This window comes from Lemur catta, chromosome 10 (genome assembly GCF_020740605.2).
Source record: "Lemur catta isolate mLemCat1 chromosome 10, mLemCat1.pri, whole genome shotgun sequence".
NCBI classification, from domain to species: Eukaryota; Metazoa; Chordata; class Mammalia; order Primates; family Lemuridae; genus Lemur; species Lemur catta.
The window spans coordinates 81937750-81960118 of record NC_059137.1 but is presented as its reverse complement, the minus strand read 5'-3'; the positions used below and the strand labels follow the sequence as shown (position 1 = coordinate 81960118).

At 50.0% G+C, this 22369-nt stretch overlaps 1 protein-coding gene across 10 annotated transcripts in view; it reads left to right on the top strand.

Annotated features, from left to right (window-relative positions):
* The window catches only part of DAPK1 (death associated protein kinase 1), a 181243-nt gene that overhangs the window by 141778 nt on the left and 17096 nt on the right, over window positions 1-22369 (top strand). For all 10 annotated transcript variants that reach the window (XM_045563753.1, XM_045563755.1, XM_045563750.1 and 7 more), the window contains exons 19-20: window positions 7029-7106; window positions 18205-18427. In XM_045563753.1, coding sequence (XP_045419709.1) covers window positions 7029-7106; window positions 18205-18427 — 301 coding nt within the window. The remainder of the gene's footprint in view (window positions 1-7028; window positions 7107-18204; window positions 18428-22369) is intronic.

The following is a 22369-nucleotide window of genomic DNA, read 5'->3' as shown; positions in this document are numbered from 1 at the left end:
AGATGGGGTGCACTGTATGGGGAAGGACATGCTTGTGGCCCTGGCTTGAGCAAGCAAATGCATTTCATGTAGCCAAAATGTTTGTACCCCCATAATATCCTGAATTAAAAAAATAATAAAAAATACAAATAAAAACAATACAATGTAACAATGAAAACCAAAATCTAGTGGACAGGCAACCTGCGCAGGCATCCTTCCCTGCACCTCCCCTGCACCTCCCCACTCTCCCCCTTCCCACCTGCCCTGTCCCGAGGCCCCCTCCCACGGGCGCCGGAGCCGCACCGCTCAGCAGCACTCGTTCTGCCACTCATTCATTCATTCTGCAAACACCGAGCACATGCGCGGCACCAGGCGCAGCTAAGAACAGGGAGTCCGGTGGTGATGAGACAGGTGTGCCCCTCAGGAAACTTCTAGAAATGGAAGAAGGACGCTGACACAACAGTCAACGAACAGTCACCAACTGGGACAGGGTGGTAACAGGAAGAAACGCATCCTTAGGGAGTCACGGGGTCAGGGGCGCCCAGGAGACTTCCTCTGTCCCAGCCCCTCCAGTGTGTACAGTGTGACCCAATCACTTCGCCGTCCTTGCTCCTTTGGAATTGTCTGCTGACTCCTAGGAGGCAGCTGGCCCTTGGCCATGATCACCTAGAATTCACCGCTGCCTCCTAGCTGGGCTCCCTGCTTCCACCCTTACCTGTCCACAGTCCATCCCCACATGGCCGCCTGCGAGACCCTGTTCAAACATCAGTCAGATCCTGTCCCTCCTTGCTCAGACGCTCCAAAAGCTTCCTATCAGGGTAAACATCCTTAAGATGGGGGCTTCCCTAAAGAGCTGCCCCTGACATTGCTCCCTGACCCCCATCTGTTGCTCCTCCTCCTCCCTTGCTTCCCCTGCACCAGCCACATGAGACCCCTTGATACTCTTCAGGCATGACAGCCGTCCTGCTGCCCCAGGGCCTGTGCACTTGCGATTCTTTGGCATGAGAAGCTCTTCCCCAGGTACCCATATGACTTGCTCTGCTACCTTCTGCAGGTTTGACTCAAATATCACCTTCTCCGCAAGGCCTTTCTGGACTCTCCTACTTTAAATTCTATGCCCCCTCCCCACCATTGTCCCCTGGACTGCCTGTCCGCTTCCCTCCTCATTGTTCTCCATAGCACCTCTCACCGGCTGACCGACTCTGGTTTATTCACTTATTCGTTTCTTGTCCACCCTGTCCACTAGATTTTGGTTTTCATTGTTACATTGTATTGTTTTTATTTGTATTTTTTATTATTTTTTTAATTCAGGATATTATGGGGGTACAAACATTTTGGCTACATGAAATGCATTTGCTTGCTCAAGCCAGGGCCACAAGCATGTCCTTCCCCATACAGTGCACCCCATCTCCATTAGCTGTGGGTTTTCCCACCCTACCCCCTCTACCTCCCACCTTCCACCACCCCCCACCTTACTGGCACCCAGTATTACTACCATGTGAGCACCTTAGTGTTAATCAGTTACCAATTTGATGGTGAGTACATGTGGTGCATGTTTTTCCACCCTTGTGATACCTCACTTCGAAGGATGGGCCTAATCTCTATCCAGAATAATATAAGAGGTGCTTGATCACCATTGTTTTTTGTAGTTGAGCGGTATTCATGGTATACATATACCACGTTTTATTAATCCACTCATGTACTGATGGGCATTTGGGTTGTTTCCACATCTTCGCAATTGTAAATTGTGCTGCTATAAACATTTGAGTGCAGATGTCTTTATTATAGAATGTCTTTTTTTTCCTTTGGATAGATGCCTAGTAGTGGGATTGCTGGATCAAATGGTATTTCTATTTTTAGCTCTTTGAGGTATCTCCAAATTACTTTCCACAGGGGTTGTACTAATTTGCAGTCCCACCAGCAATGTAAGAGTGTTCCAATCTCCCTACATCCATGCCAGCATTTGTTATTTTGGGACTTCTTGATAGAGGCCATTCTCACTGGAGTTAGGTGATACCTCATTATAGTTTTGATTTGCATTTCCCTAATGATTAGAGATGTTGAGCACTTTTTTATATATTTGCTGTCCATTGTTCCATCTTCTTTTGAAAGTTTCTGTTCACGTCCTTTGCCCATTTATTGATGACATTGTTTGATTTTTTCTTGTTGATTTTCTTAAGTTCTATATAGGTTCTTGTTATCAACCGTTTATCAGATGTGTGGAAAGCAAATATTTTCTCCCATTCTGTAGGTTGTCTATTCACTCTAAGGACAGTTTCCTTGGCTGTGCAGAAGATTTTTAATTTGATCAGGTCCCGTTTGTTTATTTTTGTTGCTGCTGTGATTGCTTTGGGGATCTTCTTCATAAATTCTTTACCTAGGCCAATGTCTAAAAGAGTCTTCCCCACATTTTCTTACAGAATTCTTAAGGTTTCACGCCTTAGGTTTAAGTCTGTTAACCAATGTGAGTTGATTTTTGTGAGAGGTGAGAGGTAGGGATCCAGTTTCAATCTTCTGCATGTCGATATCCAGTTTTCCCAGCACCACTTATTGAATAGAGATTCTTTTCCCCAGTGTATACTTTTGTCTGCTTTGTCAAAGATTAGATGACAATATGAGGATAGTTTTATATCTGGGATCTCCGTCCTATTCCAAAGGTCTATATCTCTGTTCTTGTGCCAGTACCATGCTGTTTTGGTTACTATAGCCTTGTAGTAAAGATTGAAGTCTGGCAGATTGATGCCTCCCAATTTTTTCTTTTTGCTTATGATTATTTTGGCTATATGAGGTCTTCTCTGGTTCCAGACAAAGCATAGAATTATTTTTTCTAAATCTGTAAAGAATGATGGTGGAATTTTGATACGGATTGCATTAATTCTGTAGATCGCTTTAGGTAGAATAGACATTTTAACAATATTTATTCTACCAATCCATGAGCATGGTAGGGATTTCCATCTGTGCACATCATCTACAATTTCTTTTCTCAGTGTTTCGTAGTTCTCCCTATAAATATCTCTCACCTCCTTCATTAAATATATTCCTAAATATTTAATTTTCTTTGATGCTGTTGTGAAAGGTGTTGCATCTTTGATTTGATTTTTGGCTTGACTGTTATTGGCGTATATGAATGCCACTGATTTGTGTGCATTAATTTTGTATCCTGAGACTTTACTGAATTCATTTATGAGTTTCAGGAGTCTCTTGACTGAATCCTTGGGATTTTCTAGGTATAATTGCATATCATCAAGTGCAGAAATTGGAGCGGTAATAAAAAAATCTTCCAAAAAAAAAAAAAAAGTCCAGGACAAGATGGGTTCACACCTGAATTTTACCAAACATACAAAGAAGAACCCATACCTATACTGCAGAAATTATTCCAAAACATTGAGAAGAATGGTATCCTCCCCAGCTCATTCTACAAAGCCGATATCACCTTGATACCAAAGCCAGGAAAGGATGTAGCAAAAAAAGAAAACTACAGACCAATATCTCTCATGAATATAGATGCAATAATTTTCAACAAAATTTTAGCAAACTGAATCCAACAGCACATCAAAAAAACAATTCACCACGACCAGGTGGGCTTTATCCCAGGGATGCAGGGCTGGTTCAACATATGCAAATCTATAAATGTAATTCACCACATAAATAAAAACAAGAACAAAGACCATATGATTCTCTCAATAGACACAGAAAAAGCATTTGATAAAATCCAGCACACTTTTATGATAAAAACCCTCAACAAAATAGGCATAGATGGGACATTCCTTAAAACTATTAAGGCCATATATGACAAACCCACAGCCAGTATCTTAGTGAAGGGGGAAAATCTGAAAGCATTCCCACTTAGAACTGAAACCAGACAAGGTTGCCCACTGTCTCCACTTCTATTCAACATAGTGCTGGAAGTCCTTGCCAGAGCAATCAAAAAAGAGAAGGGAATTAAGGGTGTCTGAACAGGAGCAGAAGAGGTCAAACTGTCGCTCTTTACTGATGATATCCACTAGATTTTATATCCCATGAGAATAGGGACTTCTGTTGGTTTTATTCACAGTGAATAAAGTAATGGGAGCTCAATGAAGGAAAGGAAGGAAGGGAGAGGGAGGGAGGGAAGAAGGAAGGACATGGAATGTTTGTTATCTGGGTGCTAAATGGATGGACCCTTACAATTCTGTAGTTTAAAAAAAAATCCATCATTTGCACCCACACTGTCTGAAAACTGGGGAAGTTATTGTACATATTTATTTCAGATCATCTTTTTGTTGGGAGATCTGGCTTCCTGAACACAGCGAGTGAAGTGGCCTTTAGCCCTTTCCATGGATTTCTCCCCATGTCATGTTGCCAACTTGGGACTTACTGCCCAGGGCTAGACATGCAGTGGGAGGTGCTGCTAGTGCACAAAAGACACACAGATTCCTGGGCCCGGCTCATTCCTGGTCCCAAGGCTCACAGGCCCCACGTTGAGATGATGGACAGCTGGGTGCTGAGACGCTCAACCTTCTTTCTATATCTTTCAATGCACGCACTTGTTGGGTCCCTGAGAGCCCCGTGTGTAAGCAGGAGGGCAGCGGGTGTTAGAGTCACTCGTGTGCCAGGTGTGGCCCAGTGAGCTTAGCACCTCGCTCGGCGCCCAGTGGAGCCAAGGCCAGAAAGCAGAGGCCCAGCTCCTGCCTCTTTCCCTTCCGGACAGAAGACCAGGTAGTCTGGGGAAATTCTCAGCTGTTTTATTAATAGTTACCACTGTGTGCTCCTCCGTGCCTGGCACTGGGCTGCTTCTTTCCATTTGGTTTTCTCTAATCTGCTCAAGAACCTGCGCAGGCACGTGAAGAAACCCCAGCCCGGGAAGGCCGAGTGACTGACCGCACAGCTGGGGAGGGGCAGGCTCAGGACTTCAGCTTGGGGTCTTCTCCAAAGTTCAAAACGTGTCCACTACGCCGGCAGGCATTACTTTGGGAAACTTGAACAGCGTCCTTTAGAGGAACGTGTTTCTGCAACTGTAAAGTGCAGGTCAACTGTGAGGAATTATTGTTGCTGGTGGTTCTCTTGTCTTTCAAGAGGCCGAGTGGTGGCGAGTAACCCGTGGCAGTGACGGTCCGCCTGTGCTCCCTGCCGATGGAGGTCTGCAAGAGGAAACGTCAGGAGCAGGAAACTTAAGTCAAGGCTCAGATTTCTTCTCACTAGGGCAGTGGTTCCCAAACTTTGCTGCTCAGTGGAATCAGCTGAGGGGCACAGGTCTCATCGCATGCTGATGACAGCAGTGTCCAGGGGGGAGCCAGCGAGCAGGAGTTTTCCAGGATCCCCAGGTGATTCCAACATGCAGTGAAGTTTGGTAACCATATAACCAAGGCCTTCTCTCATGTCAGTAAAGGAACTAGAGGATTGATTATGCATCTCTGGCTGGAAATGCGGTGTCTGATAAGGCACCTAATTCACCCCAGAGCAAACTGGAAGCCCTTCCCTGCCCTGTGGAGACATTTCAGGACTCACAGGAGCAGAGTGATGGGCAGTCGTGAACATAAAAGAAGCCCCCTCTGAAGCTCCCAGAGGATCCTTGGCAGTCAGTCTACAGCAGTGGTTCTCAGCTGGGCCATTTTGCCCCCCTCAGAGGACATTTGACGATATCTGGAGACATTTTTGGTTGTCGCAATGAGAGTTGGGGGATGCTACTGGCACCTAGTGGATAAAAGCCAGAAATGCAACTAAACATCCCAGAAGGCACAGAAGAGACTCCACAGCAGAGAATTATCCGCATCCAAATGTCAATAGTACCGAGATGGAGAAAGGCTGGTTTAATGGGACCCCTGTCATGGCTCAGAGAATTAATTAAGTTGAGGAATTGGGAGGTTTGCTGTTAAACGGATTTTGGACATCCCTAAGCTTCCACAGGGATTCAACTCTGTTACTGATAAACATTTTAGATAAGACAAATCCTTCTCATTTTTATTTCTGTTTTTAAAAAAGTCCTGTTTATTTATTTGAAAATTGCTTCTCATCTTTTCTACTTTTGAAGTTTTCGATCTCCAAAACTGCAATAAAGTAGCCCCTAAGCCTCTTTTCCTCCTTGGTGGCATGGACACAGTGATAATTCCGGCCTCCCAGGGGTGACTTCAGTGTTACTGCATGCCGAGAACTGGGTCCGCCTTGTCTTAGGAGGTGTTCCATAAATGTCTGCCATCGTCGTGCACATTTGTGGTGTGGGAACAGAAATGAATCCCTTCAGCATGAAACTGGAGACCTAGGAAAATCTCCAAATAAAATGCAAGCACCAAAGTGCTGTGGGCTCTTTTTCCTTGTTTTAAGTTCACCAAAAATATGTCAATCAAAGTTGTCTGTCAATAAGATAACAAAGTGACCATGGTCAACAATAAGTTAGGGTATACTTTAAAATAATTAAGAGTGGAATTGGAATGCTCCTAACATGAAGAAATGATAAATGCTTGAGGTGATGGATCCCCAGTTACCCTGATTTGATTGATATACATTGTATGCCTGTATCAAAACATCAACATGTATCCTATAAATACATACAACTATAATGTATCCTAAATAATGAAAAATTTTAAAAAATTTAGAAATTGTCAAACTAAGTTTTTTTGAAATGCACAGTAATTACCAGGAATGGCATCATGTGAGGGCTAGGTTTCTCCCTATATGGATTGTAAGACATCAGCTTGCACTAACGAGAATTTTCCATCTAATGACAATCTTTATTCTCTGCCTAACTGGGGTGAGAGTTTCAGGAGTCGGAGTGTTCAGCCAGCTAAAGAGGGTGCTGAGTTATGATTAAACCTGTAGGCCTTCAGCGTCTCCCTGTGGGACCACAAGACACCAATGCATGTTGTGTTCCTACTTCTTCTCTTCCATTCCTGGGCAATCACGAGAAATAGCATTCCACAGATAGGGAGCTAATCCAGGCACGCTCTTTGTCCACCTGATTTGCTTCTGACCTCGGATAGGCTTGTTTCTGACTCGGATGGATGGAACTGGTGTATGGAACACACACAGCCCTCTCGTTCAGAGAAAAGAAACTAACGCTTTTTCTCTAACAGGACGGAAAGACACCAGAAGATCTTGCTAAATCAGAACAGCACGAGCATGTAGCAGGTCTCCTTGCAAGACTCCGAAAGGTGAGAAATTCAGTTTATGGGTCTGAAATTCTCTGCTTTTATTTAGGTGAAAAATGCTCAGTCTTTTCCCTTGTAAACTATGAGAGTGAACAAACAAGGCTTTGGACACCCAGATTCTACGAAGAGGCATGTGTCTCTGTCCTACGGTTTGCATATCACTTGGCACAAATGCATAAGCTCGCTATCGGGTTTCTTCTTCTCTCTTTGGACTTGGAAATCATTTGACCTTTTTACAGTCACTGTGCCTGGTTCCTCCCCTCCCACCCTCTCTGCAGTATCTACCTCCCATGAAGTAGAGAGGAAATGAGGACGCTGACTCTGCCTCTTCCCTTCTTATGTTTTGAGCTCCAAGATGTCAGTTAAGCTCCTGTTTACCAATCTTTGTTGCTCTAAGGTTTATACAAACATAAAAATAAGTGAAAGCAGGCGTACCCTTTCCAGCCACATCATAGCAATGTGTATTAAGGGACTTCACACAAGTCATTTCCTTTAATCTGGGGACTCTACATTGTATGTACAAAGGTGTTCACTGCAGTGTTATTTATAATAAGGTAATAAAAATTGGAAACATCAGGTGACCAACAATAATGTCTAGTAAGTTATCCTACAGCTACAGAGTAGAATGGTTTTTGGCTATTAAAGTATTTTTGAATAGGTTTTAGTAACAGGAATTTAATGTTTAGGGTATGCCCTGGGCGTCAAAGGATAAGATAAATTGTGTGTACATTATAATCCCTGCTATATTCAACATGCAGAGAAGGAAAATGTTCCCAGTGGTGTTTTTTGATTTGGCTGTTGTGAGTAATTAACATTTTCTTCTTTAAACATTACTGTATTTTTCCAATTTTTTTTACAATATATTTTTTAAAAAACAAACTTTCTAGAAATGAAAAGATAATTCAGTTGGTTTAGGTACTTCTTGAAAAGGTATTGTCCAAAACCTGCTGTGGATCCCTGTCATATGGATGGATGGAGAAGGGCCTGTCTGCACCTTCACAGCACTGCAAGTTTGCATGTTCGTGGTTGTCTCGTGGTCTTGCCAGGGGCAGAGGGGGCATCGACTGGAATAACTTCTTTCCTTCTACAGAACATAAATTTAGAGAGACTCAACAATTTCAGGTACACGTGCGTATTTAAAACCCTTTGGAGTTGACCTGCTAGGGGATAATGTCGTGGATCATTCATGTTCACACCCTTGTGCTTTGGATCTTGAGACCTGGCCACAAAGGCACCGGGCAGACGATCAGGGAAGGCTGAGGTCACCCAGGCTGCTGCAGGGATTTGGTTTCCCCTTTGTTCTGGAAAGTCCAGGAAGAGCTAAGTCTGGAAAAACTTTCCTAGCCTGACTCATCTGTTCCTACAGAAAATATGTAAATTAATTGCAGGCTTTGTGTTTCCCACCCTGTACCACTATGGACTGTCTCATTATCACAGCAAGTGAGAATTTGGACTAGAATAACAAGGGAGATCTTTTTGTTTACAAGAAAAAATGAGGCGGGGATAGGGGGAGAGCCTAACAGTCACGGTGCCAATCAGTAATGAACTTTTACATAACATTTCCTAATTGTTAAACTCTCTTTATTTGAATTACAATACCAGCCAAATAAAACACAGCCCAGGCTCATAGTTTGCAACCTCTGGTTCTGGCTGGATTGTACAGCAGAAGCCCTGCATTTGGGCGTAGAATCTTATGTTTATAGACAAAGTGTCCAAATGCAAGGGCTGGTATAAATCGATTACTGGTGTAGCATCCATCAACAGTGAAAAGTCAGAGGAAATCTGGTCTTTGCACAGACTTGATAAGCACAGATTTTTTTCCTGTTACTTATTAGGTTTCCACTTACTGTCCACTTGTAAAAAGAACACGTCACTCAGGAATGGTGAAGGGCTTCTAAAGAAACAGGCTTGACACCTTTACCAGGTATATAAACACGCTTGGTCTGGTATTCTTGGATTTCCACCATTCCACAGAGACAGACTGGAACCCCACCTGTGCACCTGGTGCCTGGCTCGTGTCCCTGGGTAGCAGGGCTGTGCCCCTGCCAGGTGTTTGCGGCCCCTGCTCAGCTGCCACATTGCCAGTGCCCCCCACTACCGGAGCACTGTGGAAAAGCCGGTTGCCACGTTCTTTCTTGGCTTGGAGTGCTGTTTCCCATCAGAGAAACTCTCATCAGATGAGATCGGGGCGCATGGGTACCTGCAGTTAACTCATCTCAGAGCGAAATGTCAGCTGCAGCACCATGCCCGGCAGCAGTCCAATGCGCCACTCAGGAGGGACGAGGCGTTTTGTGGGGCTGTGCTGTGTCTTGCCCACCTTGCCTTAGGAACGGTCCCTTTTATCCAAAAGTAGATTGCTGTGCTGGATACAAACCCAGATAGGCACTACAATGACACGTCTGGAAAAAATGAAGAAAAATGGTCAGGAAAAGGACTTAGGGGAGAGCAACGGCCTGCTAGCTGGGGTTGGCTGGATTGCTGGGTGGAAGGTTTTTCTCTCTTCCTGTTTCCCCCTTTTCTGCCGTGTGCTGGGATGACTGTCACAGTTAGAAACAGAAACACGGAGCAGCTTGCTCCGTGCCCGGTGAGGCGGAGCCGACTGCCATTCAGAATTTTGAATTTCACGCAGGCTCTCGCTACGTCCCACGTTGGGATCTCCATTATTTTCTTCCATCCACTGGCACCTTTGTTTTTGGTGCCTAGATTCTTAAAAGAGGTTGGGAGGGGGAATATGACAACATTTAGTATTTTGCTATTATCCTTTGATTTTTCTCAAAAAGAGAGCTCAAGGCAAAGAATGGTCATTTTAGTATCTCTGATTAAAGGACACCTTCCCCCTTAGCACCCGGAATCCACTGAAAAGTTTCCCCCTCACCTGTGCTTTATGAGGCAAAATGCAGGGTAGCGGCCGAGAGCGCGGACTCAGGAGAGAGGCAACCTAGGCTCCAGCCTCAGCTCTGTCACGATTTCGCTGGGAGAACTAGGAAGCTGCTGAACAGCTCTGTGCCTCAGTGTCCCCATTTGTCAAATGGGGTGAGTATGGCGCTACCTCCTGGGAAGGTGATGAGGGTTGCATAGATCCATGTAAATGATGTCCCCAGCACAGTGCCTGCACACAGTAATCCCCACCTGTTTGCTGTTGTTGGAACCCTGCAGACCCCTCTTGGAGCTGCTGTGAGGGTGTCAGCGATGGCCACTGTGGCAGGGCACCCTGGAGAGTCATTTGTAATAACAGCCACCATTGAATCCTCAGTTCCTGTGTCAGGCATTGTAATTTTACAGGATCCTCAAAGTTTACGGAGAGGAATATTCCTGCAGGAAGCCCAGACTCAAAGAGCTTGGCAACATGCTGATTAGTGCAGCGCTGAGATTCCCACCTGGTGTAGAAATACCTGCTTTTCACTCGCTTTCGGTGGGCACAGGGTGGCTCCACCGAGGACTCCTGGCCAGACAGGACGGCGTCCCCTCTGCACACGCTGCTGTACCCGTGCTGAGCGACCCTGCTTCGTGGTGCACGCGGATCACCTTCCTGTGCAGAGCCCGGTCCCTGTTCCCTTCAGCAGAATCTTCTAGGCTCAGTGCTGAAGGAGTCCCTCATATTTGTTCACCTTCCTCATCCCTCAAGGACTCTAGACTTCAGCTTCCTGATTAGCCAGAAAGGGAGGTGCTGTCTGCCAGGTGTTTCCAAGCACCGTGTATCCTTGTCACGTGTGAAAAGAAATCCCCACATAAATAACTGCTTGGCACCTGGTCCACCGATCCTGGAATACTCAGTTATTGGAAATGACTGAGCTGTCACAGTGGTATCCTTGGAGAATACAACGGTGAGGACTGTGGCGGGGGCTGCAAGGAGCAGACAGTACCTGTGGAGAAAGTCCAGAAATTGATTTATTTGCAGTTATAAGTCGGGTCACCTGGAGGAAGACATTGTTCACAACCAGAATACAATGGGGAGGGGGAAGGAAGAGAGTCATTCACACCCGGAGCATCTTGGTACCATTTTCCTTTCAGTGTCATTTTCTTCTTGCTATTTTCCATGTCTCTCACCAGGGCGCTATGGGCATTGGGGTGGGTGGGACATCCTGTCCTTGCAGGATGCTTCTTGTCCTCGGACCCACAGCATCTATCTAATGTCTTAGCATCCCTTACCCACCAATATTGTGAAAATTGTTTCTTGCACCTCCACGCATTTCCTGACACCCCTTGGAATGCTGCCACCCTCCGTAAGAACCACTGCAGGTTGATGCAGAACACTTTCATGGGGAAAGGTCTGTACCTGGGTCAGCTGGGGTGGTGGCCCTAAATTGCCTGCCATTTTATTTCGTTTCCAAATGGGCCAAATTAGCAATAGAAATGCATCCTGTGTTCTCAGCTCTCATCATTTGACATTGCCTCTGAAAGTATTTTTAAACCACATTTGCTAGGGAAGCAATGGGGATTCGGCTTCTGGAACTAGAACCAAAGTCATCTCGTCTCCCTGCACCACTGGAGAATCGAAGGGGAGAGGGCCCGGCTGTTGTGATCATTAGACAGTGCAGGGGGCTGACCCATGGGAGATGGGACCTTGCAGCCAGGGTGTTCCAGGGGCCCACATGAGCTCCCCATCTGGGAGGGGCGGGGCTGAGGGTGGCTGAGGCCAAGGCCAGGGCTCGTGGGGGAAGGAAGAGCACAGGGCAGGGCTGACCTGTGTGGGGTCTGCTCTGGCCCAACTCCACAGGAAGGGAATCGGGGCCAGTGGTGGGCGGGAGCCTCTGGTACTGTCCATGTGCATATCTTCCCAGCTCAGTGACGTGACAGGGGGTCTTGCAGTCAGCAGGGCTGGGAGCATTCACATCACAGGCATCAGCAAATGCTGCAGATCACCCCCCACCAGAGGTAGTTGACCAGCTCACCATTGCTTTGGGGGTCTCTGAAAGCCCCCACAGCTCCATCCTGGCTGTAGATAGCACCTTATTACAAAAGAAGGTTGTGCTGTCTACTCTATGCTGTGCTCAGTCCTACCGATAAAACAGAGCCCAGTGTAGCCTCCAAACCTTGGGCTCCCACACAGCCCAAGGACTGTGTTGTTGCTAAGCCAAACCCAATTGTCCTTCCACAAAAAAGGAGGGACTCTTGTTATGACAGGCAGGGAGGGGGGATGCGTCTACATTTTGCATCGGCACCTGTTTTCGCTGGATCTATCCCTGCCAGTCCCATTCTTGTCTGAGTTTCATAGTTTCGGGGAGATTAGGCAGTTGCCTTATTTTTATTTTGTTCAATTGTCCTTCTAATCAGATTTTCCATAAGCTGACACTAAAAGTAGTTTGCTTTTCCCATTGCTTCTCCGCCTTTTGGCTAAGATCGTGTGTAAACATAGTTTCTTTTTCTAAACCTAAGACTGGACAGTGACGAAAGTGCCCAGAAATACTTTGGGAAACAGGAATACTTTGGGAGTTTGACCACAATGAAAAAGGCACAAGTAAACTGCATTTGCATAGTTGAGTTGCTGCTTCTGTCTGTGTGGGGTCAAGTTGCATCCTGCCACCTGTGGGAAGCCACATCCCTCTCAGTGCTCTTATCTGGCCCTCTGGACTGTGGATGTTCTTCCCCGTCTGCCTGCTGATGTTTAGTTGCCTTTTCTGAGGAGGAAGTGAAAGCTAAATTGCCAGGGGGAAATGGGTGCTGGAAGAAAGGAAACTAGAAACCAAGAGATTCACCAGGCTTCAAAGAGTAATGCAGTTATCAAATAATACTTGTCCACACATTAAAAAGCTATTCACAGTCTCTAGTGAATGCCAAGAGCTGTTCCAGGCACTGGAGAGTCAACAGTGATGAACAGAATTGGCCAGACCCAGCCAGGAAACAAGAAAAATGCCAGATAGTGTAATTCAGTTCAGGCAGTGGCAAATAACGGCCTGCAAGCCTCAGCCGGCAGCACCTGTTTTTGTAGATAAAGTTTTATTGGCACACAGCCATGCCCTTATTCACTCTTGGCTATGGCTGGTGTGCACACATGGCAGACTTGAGTAGTTGCCACAGAGATAATCTGACCCTTCACAGGTTGCTGCCCCTGCAGGGGATTAAAATAAGATGAAGTGAGATAAAGTGACTGAAGCAGGGTGGGGAGGGGGCTACTTTCAACTGGCTCATCAGGGAGGCTGCTGTGATGTGACATGTAAACCTCCTCTGAAGAGTAGGAGGAAAGAACCCGCCCAAGGAAGGGCTGGGGGAAGGCAGAGGGAACAGCCAGTGCAAAGGGCCTGAGGCAGAGAAGAGTTGGGTGTGCTCAAGCAAAAAACAACAAAAGACAGGGTGACTGGGCTGAGGCCAGAGCTTGAGCCTGGGGGTCTGGGCAGAGAAGGACGCCAGATGTGACCCCAGAGGAGGCATAGCTTTATAGACTTGGGTGAGGAGATTGGTGTTGGGCCACGTGTGTGAAGCTGGTGGGTACGAGACTGACTTAGTAGTCTGGAATTCCTCCGGCTGCTCAGACCAAGTGTGAGAGTCAGGAAGAGAAGGAGAGAGACCCGATAGGGGGTGACCTGGTCAGCTAGGTGAGAGATGATGGTGCTTGGACTGGGATTGTCCGGGCTGTCCTACTTTCTGAGCTTGAGCAAGAATCCAAACTGAGCCGCACATTCCTGTGTAAATATTTAAAGTACGTGATTAAAGCTACAACCAGGTGAATGTACGTCCTACAGATACACCTCTGTGCCCACCTGGAAGGTCCTGGTGCAGAATCCTGCACTTCTTGCAGTTCAGTGCTGCTTCCTCCTCCTCTTCCCAACCCGGTGTCACCCTGGGCTGCAGGAGGTCTCGTCCACAACCCCGGATGCCCCAGGTCTCCTGTGTGTGTTCAAGCCACACGGAAGGGCCTAGGGACGCCCACACTGGAGAACATCTCAAGACATGAGCCAAATTTAGGTCGCACAGAAGTCCCACCTCTCCTCTCCCAGGGGCGGTGGCTGCAGAGTCTCCTCCTGGCCCAGCCAGTGAGGGCCTGGCCAGCCCGGGCCGTGCCCAGCTCGGGGTTCAGGGTGCTCCTGTAGCTTTTGTTACCTAGACACTGTGGAAGGACTTTCGTGCCCCGCCTCCAAATACATGAGTACTTACGCCACCTTCTAGAACTGGCCCAGAGCCCTCCCTCTGGGCGGCCAGGGCTGACCACTGGCTGACGAAAGCTGCCTTCCAGGGGACATGTCTCTGTCCTGGAACCTCGTCCCTGCTCCGCCACCTGGTGGCCAGCAGTGAAAACGCGCCCTCCACAACAAGGAGACCCTTCAGAAACCTCATCCGGGATCGGCTGCATCAAGCTGGGCTGCGCTGAGATTCTCAAGGGTCCTAGTGAGCAGGATGAGGGGTCATCCAGCAGGAGGAGGTGAGATTTTCTCAGAAAGGCGAGGACCCGAGGATGTTTTGCTTTTCCTTGCTTTCAAGATGATGGTGAATTCTGTACGTCTGGATGAGAGAGCAGTTTCCTGGCTTCTCTTCCCAAAAGACAGGGTGAAGGGTGAGTGGGTCGGTCTCAGCCAAGGCCGGGGGCGAAGGGTGCGCCGGGGAGATGCGAGTCCCTCCGCGGCAACATTTCGCTCCAGAGGGTCCCTAACCGGGATGTGTCTTGCCAGTGGGATGCCCTGTGAAGGGCCCCCTTGTGTGGTCCTCAGTGCTTGTCCCTGCCGCGCACAGCTGTGGGGTCCGCCTTCAGTCTGCACGTCCTGTTCCTCCCTATCTCCCCTGCTTCTGAGGAAGCCCCACCTCCCTCTCAGGGCCAGCAGGGGTAGGAAGAAGACCCGATGTTGAGTTCTGGTTTTGTTCCGTGGCCTTGAGTGGCTGCCCTGGCCTCTCTGAGCTGTGATTTCCTCATCTGAAAGCGAAGAGGATGATCCTAACTAGAAAGGTTTCTTGGAGGTTCCAGTAAGGACTGTGAGTAAAAGCACGGCATGAGCTGGAAGATGCCACACACCGGGAGTCACTGCTGTGGACAGGAAGTGCATCTGTCTCAACTCCTCCCAGCTGCCTCTGCCTCTGCCCTCTTCCTCCTTGCTTGGGCTGGGCCAGGAAGCAGGCAGACAGGTTGCCAGCAGCATCCGGCCAGCACTGTCTTGCATGGAATTCCAAGGCGTGAGCCGGACTTTCAGTGCAGGCAAGACACAGACATAACTTGTTCTCCGCAGTAGCAAGCCAGCCTGTGGGCTAGAAGCCACACAGCAGCGTCTGCAAGTTACCATGGTTCAAGTCCCCTCAGAGTGGAAGGCCTTCGGGACTCTACAGCATGGACGAACTTGCCTTCATTCCTGCAGACGGGATGGACGTGTTTGCCAAAGCTCAAAGTGTCAAGATCCACGGGCACAAAACTGGCAGAAAAGAGCCTCAGGCCAATGCATGGCACAGTTTCTTTACCCAGGCGAGGGCACCTTGGATCCAGTGATTGAGTTTAAACCTGGAGCGAGTTCTCTGCCTTTCCCTGTCTCAGGTGAAGCAGACACTGACAGTACGAAGGATTCATGTGTGTTGGTGAGCTGTGGGTCAACACACAGGTGGGGGAGGCCGGTGTCTGCTCCATGGGTTTTCACAGTGGGAGGTGGTTGCTGCTCGGGTGGGGGGGACTGCAGCTCAAGTCCTCACATGTGGGGAGGCGTGGGCAGGGCTGCCAGATTCACCAGGAAGACCACGGCTGCTGCCAAAGGCTAGAGTAGGTTGGGGAGGTAGGATTGCTTCTGGGGTCAGTGGCAGCCAAGCAACATGGGCGCATCTGCAGCACCAGGTGGCTTTGGGGAGAATTCAGCACCTGGTGGGTGCCAATCCCCAACGTGTGAATCTCCCAGAGTAGAACCTTTGCTGTGTTTGTGCCAATGCAGATAATAAATCAGGGACATTGCTGACAAGATGCCCAGCCCTTCCCTTCCTCCATGGAGCTTTGCCTCTGGACCTGTTGGGATTTGAGGTCAGAAGAAGAAACCAAGAGAGGACAACCTCATGTTCTACAGTCACGGTCCAGAGCTGCGGCTTCCAACTCTACGTGACCCAGCATTTCATACCTTGCCTTTTCCTGCCCCCCTCCCTCTCCTGGAATGCAAATCAGAGATAGGAAAATGCCTGCACAGATAACCTTAAAAGCTCAGTAGAATACCCTAACTGTCGTGTAACACAGACCTGGAAGGAACATACGATATGCATGACAAAGTACAGGTGTGTCAGTGTGCTGGGACACAGGGCAGGAGGAGACCAGGGAACGCAGCGGGTCCCTGCTTCCCCCGCCCAGAGTCACTGATGCAGTCCCTGCAGATGACCACAGACCCTGCAGGGCTTGGATGGTGGCTCCGAGGACACAGCAGCATGTGAGCTCCAAGGACACAGCAGCACATGATGAGATTTTCAAAATGAAAAATCAGGAAAGATTTTTTAAAAAACAGTGTATTCAACAGCAAATTTATAAAATAGTTGTAATCTTGGAAAACTCAGTGTATGTTAAACCATGCCCCTGCCTCAGAACCCTCTTGGTTGTGTGTAAAATATAGTTAAGTTCTCAGCTCTGAAGACTGTAAATAGGTTTGTCTCCTAAATAAATGCTCAGCAGATGCTCAGAAGTCAGGGGATCCCAGGAAAATTCTCTGAGAGGGACATTTCTGTGCACCTTGTCTGGACACCTGACATCCAGCCCCAGCAGCGCACACAACATTGAGGAATTAAAAATGCCACCACAGAGTTCCATAGTGCGCAATGTGGGTCAGTGTTCCCCTGCTGAGAAAGTCTGGTCCTAGTTTAGGAATCAAAAATGGGAGTAAAAAATTAGAGTCTTTGGGCGAGTTGCATGAGTTTGCAACAGCACAGCTACAACAGCAAAGTAACAGTGGCTCAGCCGGAGGACAGCAGCAGCCCATGAGCACCTGCCAGGATTCAGAACTGAAAGGAAAGTTCTGGCCAGGTGTGAGATCACACTGAGATGCCCTTGCATGGGTCCCCTCTGAGTTAAATCATTTATACAACACCTGTTTATTGAGCATCCTCCACCTGCCAGGCGCTGGGGACACCATCTCTACCCTCGAGTGGCTCCTGGTCTAGAGGGCAGAGCACCACGTGATTGCACAGTCGGGTGGGTCACCACAGAGAGCCCTACATGGCTCGAGTGGCCTGAGGAGGAAGCTTCCAGGAGGACGTGACAGGGAGGAGAGGTTTTGTGGAGTGCATGGGAGTTGGCAGGATAAAGCAGCGGGCATGCTCTGGCTGCAGGTGACAGTTCCAAATGGGTCCTTGTTAGGGAGCAGAGCAGGGTGCTAGGAGGAGGGGCTGGCATGGGGGGGTGACACCAGGGTGGCACGGGCGATGCACCACCGCGTGGACCTTGCGTAGGTTCTCTGTGCTGCACTGAGCACCTTGCTGGCACCGTCCCTTTGAAAGCTCTTGTGTGCTATTGGATGGGAGTTGTCCACACTCGTGTATCTCCCCAAGGCTACAGATCTGGGCAGAGTCTCCATCTCCCCATCCTCAGCACTGTGTTTAGCCCAGGAGAGGCCTCCGTCAGTGTTGCTGGATGCATGAGTGAGTGAGTGAATCGTGAAGTATCCCCTGTTGGCGGCCTCCTGCTTCTCCCTGTAGGACTGAGAAACAAGGGTATTGTGCCCCCCACCCCTCTGCCATCCTCTTGTACTGTCACAGCCCTAAAGGAACCAGGCCCCTGCCCACAGTGAGGAACAGGCCCAGCTGCTCAAATAGGGCTGATCCAATTTCGTGTTTAAATCGAAGACCTCACAGTTGCTCCACCCAATTTGTGCGTCAGAACGCAGTGGAAACAGGCAAGTGCACACAGAAAGCAGACCAGGAGTTGCCAGGAGCCCAGCAGAGGGGGATGGCAGGTGACTCCTACCGGGTGCAGAGCTTCCTGTCAGGGAAGCTCTGGAACTAGGTAGCAGTGATGGTGGAACAGCACTGCAAATGTACTAAAAACCTCTGAAAGTGGTGACTTGTGTTACGTGAATTTTATCTGAAATTTTAAAAGATTCAGTGGAAACAGAACAAAACATCTGCATAAAAATTGGAGAACAGAGATTGGGACCCTCGAGAATCGCCATGTGAGTCTTTGTGTGTGTGTGTGACAAACTGGCTCTTTCTCTTCCGTGCTCAGGACGCTCACCGAGGACTGTTCATCCAGCAGCTGCGGCCCACGCAGAACCTGCAGCCGAGGATCAAGCTCAAGCTGTTCGGCCACTCGGGGGCCGGGAAAACCACCCTGGTGGAGTCTCTCAAGTGTGGGCTGCTGAGGAGCTTTTTCAGGAGGCGCCGGCCCAGGCTGTCCTCCGCCAGCTCTAGCAGGTTCCCGCCCTCGCCCCTGGCTTCCAAGCCCGCAGGTAGGAGGCCCCCGCAGGCCCTGTCTCTCCCTGGACAGGGGCTTCCGCGCTCCCCTGTCAAGGAGAGGTGGTTGTGTTTCAGTTGCTTGACCCCGTGGCCTTGGTGGCTTTCAAGCGTGGTCCAGGCTGGCTGGTGGCCGTATGTGGGCCCCTCTTGTCCAGATGGCCAACTGCCCCAGTAATAGCAAAACGAGGGCCTCCCCGGAAATGACAGCCACAGAAACCAAGGTCCGTCGTGGTAACTGTGCACACTGCAGAACTGCGTTGTGCTCTACTCAGGGGCTCTGTTCCTTATTAAAAGGATTTGTTCGTAAGATTTGGATTCAGTGAAAAGGCTGCACTCAAGGATCCAGAAGGCCACAGGGTCCCCAGCCCTGGCTCAGTCTAACACAGGTCCAAGCACAGCACTGATCAGTGAGGGCCCCAGGAGGGGTTCTCGCCCCTCATGCTTCTTCCTGGAGTGCTACGGGGACACCCAGGATTTTGAGGACCTGGAGCAGCAAAATCAGATCCCCAGGGAGCCCCATTTCTGCTCAGGTCAAAGTCGGAGAGTGGTTTCCAAAGGCTGCTCAGTGCCTTTCAGAGTTGGTCTCTCTCTCTCGGTCACATGGACCCCCCGTGGGAAGCTTTGCCGTCTTCCCGGCCTTCCACAGACAGGACTGAGGATTCACGGCCGGGGTGGCCCTGCTCACTCCCAGGACGGCAGTGCCCTCCCTCCCAGGGGAGACTCTCCTGCAGGGAGCAAGAGAAAACGGCGCCACCTTGCGCATCACTGCTCCCGAATCCCCTTTAGCGGGAGGAATTAATTTTTTTGAACATAAGAGTAGAGGCCTTCAAAGAGTTTCCCACACAATGTCAATTTTGTGCTTTGTGCCTCGGACTCATTTTCTGTACATGATATTACAAAGCTGTCAGATGTGTCCCTAGGTGGAAAACAGATGTGTTAAGGTCTGCGTTTTGGTGAACTTCGTCTCTCAGTGAGGGAGGAGGTCGGGGGAGCATCTGTAGCCAGGGGACAGTTGAGATTTACACACCCCTTTCAACTCACAGCAATAATAACTAAAAAGAACTTATATTCGTATGATTACAGTATGGCTGATACGTATGCTAATAATTACTGAGCACTGTGTGCCAGGACTGGGCAGAATATGGTGTGTGTCACTCAGTCTACATGACAGCCTTCCGGGGTGTTTCTACCACCTTTTTGCTGCAGCCTGGAGGGGTCAGTGGGCCACCACGAGTCACACAGACGGTGATGCACAGCGTCTGGTGCCTGAGCCGGTGCTTACTGATGACACTCTGCGCAAGGACATTTCCATGTACCGGTTTCTGTTTTCCACTGTAATTTGGGTTCCACTTAAGGGTGTAACGTGGGTCCCGCCTTCTCTGAAGGAGTTTGTTTTCCAGATTTGATGATGAGGGGCCTCCTCTGCAGAAGCTGCAGGCCATTGTCACTGTCTCACTCTGCTCCTCCCGCAGTTCCTGCTGTCACCCCTAGAGGGAGGCAGCTCTCTCCTGCGGTGGGTTAAGAGCAAGGTCACTGCACTGGGAACCAGTGTGGGGAGGTGCGTGGAAATGAGGGGGGGGGCATCAATGGCTGGGGCTTGTGTAAGGCCTAAGGAGGTGTGAAGATCGTGCCCCTGGCATGCAAGGTCCCCAGGAAGGAGAGATTTCACGATTTCACCTCCTGCTCCGCCTCAGCCCCAGAAGTCACCTCTCCATTCGTCTTCCTTCCGGTCAATTTTCCATGTCTAGTCTTTGACGTAGGTTCTTGATAAAGTGGGGCTCAGGATGGCCGCTGTGTCAGCGCACCCCACCAGGTGGACAGCATCCTTCAGCCAGAGCTTAGAGAGCAGTGGGACCTGGGGGCTGCGACAGGAGACCCCCTGGAGGGGGACCCACGCTGGGTCCAGGTGAGCCGCCAGCTGCCCTGGGCACGAGCCGTTGGGGGTCTGGGAGGAGGCCGCTTCCCTGTCCCCTCGGCCACCCTTCATCAGAGCAGCCTCCCCGGCCCAGCAGACATTTCTAAGTCAAGCCAACCCGCCAGAGGGAGCCCGGCTCCCCCTAAAGGACGGGTAGGAGTACGGACACGCTCTTTCTTCAGTCCCCTGCCGTTTAGTTCTTTAGAGCACATCTGGTGTCCTGGCGTCTCAGGGGCTGCTGGCTTTGCTTACCACGAGGACCTGAAGGAAGACAGCGCTCCACTTGCACCCCTTTCTCTTGGAGCAAATGTCTTCTTGCTCTCAGGAAGCACAACTCTGAGAACGTCCACGTGGGGAACTGCAAGTGCTAAGAAAGTAGCAAATACCGGAAAGACTCGAGAGAAGGCAAAGGGGACCCCTCAGGGTGTGCAGCTCAAAAGGTCGCTGTTCCTTGTGGACACAAAAGCCAAAGGTGTGTGTGTGGAAACCTCCATAGAAGCAAGACCCCGTGGGAAGGACCCTGTGGGATTAGCAGGGCTCCTGCTGCCCTGGGGTCCAGGTGCCACCACGCATCCTCTCCTGACTCTCAGGACTCTTGAGATCGTGTCCTGAGCCCATTTCAGAGGAAGGTGGCCCGAGGCTCAGGGACACGAGGTGTGTCTGCCCAGGTGAGGTGCAGGGGCCCCACCCGACAAGCTGCAGTCACCTGTTGAGGATGAAGAGGGGAGGAGAAAGGCTGAATTAGTTGCCGGCATTTAAAAATCCAGAGATGTCACCCCAAAACTTGGATATTTGGAGTCTTGTGGAAAATTGGAAGTTTTGGCCACTCTGGATTCACCTACCTGCCTGGTTGGTCGCAGCTGCCCCACTTAGGGGGACACAGGCTCCGCATTTCCTGAAGGCCTCCACCTGCCCCCCGCTCAAGGCCAAGCGTCCCTTAGAGCAGGAGAGAAAGCGCCGAAGCACAGCTCTGCCCCGGAGAGCGGAGCAGGAATGCTTTGGAGTGTGTGACCCCTGGGTAAGGTCACCCCTAGTCAGTGTCAGAGGCGGGATTTGGTCCCAGACGTGTTGGAAGGGCCTGGCAAAGACAGAAGAGGTGGGTGGCCCCACTGAGGCCCGCGCTGCTTAACGCCCAGATGGCCCCTCTGCTCCAGAGGGGTGGGCAGAGTTTTATCCAAACAGTCCCTGGAAGTGACAAGATTCGTCTGCGGTTAATTCCAGCACGTGCCTGAGGCTGCGAAGCGGCAGGAGGCTGTGCTGCAAGCGCCGTAGCACCTGCTCCTCCTGCCCACGCGGGGCAGGCCCCTCCTGGCGGGTGCACCGGCCGCGGAGGGAGCCGCTGTCAGGCACGGCTCCGCAGCGGGACCTGGAGGTGGTTTGGGCAGAGAGGACAGCACAGCCCTGACTGGGCAGGTCACTAGTCCCTTGCTGGCCAGCACCAAACAGCACCCTGCAGAAGCAGAGCACGACACAAATGTCAGGCACTGTGAGGGTGGCCTGGGGAGAACGGACTCTGGTCACAAAAGGTGCATCCTAGGGGCTGGACGGGGCAGCATTGCTTTGTTGGACACCCTAGGAAAGGCCGCCCCTGAGCGTGTGCCTCCCGGGAAGGGACCTGGTTCTGGAAGCAGCTGCATCGTCCCTCACAGCGCCCTGGCCCTGCCCGGCGGGCCATGCTCCGCTCTCTCCCAGGCCAGGGCTCTGGACACCTGTCACCTCTCCTAGATTTGGCAGGCCCTTTTCCTTTCACGGGGAGATGCCCATGTGGGGACAAGATATCGTCAGACAGGAAGTCTGCATGCTTTCAGGATTTGGGCCCTTTGCCATTGGATTCTCTTGAGAACTCTGGAGGCAAAGGCTGAGCCTGAGCCAGGAGACAGAATGTGACGTGTGTCTTTCTGGTGGGCAGAATGCAGCCACCCTGTTTCCAGGGGCTCACGGAGACACAGCACCCTCTGGGGAGCGCAGTCAGCCCGGATTCCCTCGGACACTCTGAGCAGCAGCAAAGGAGGGTGGTGGC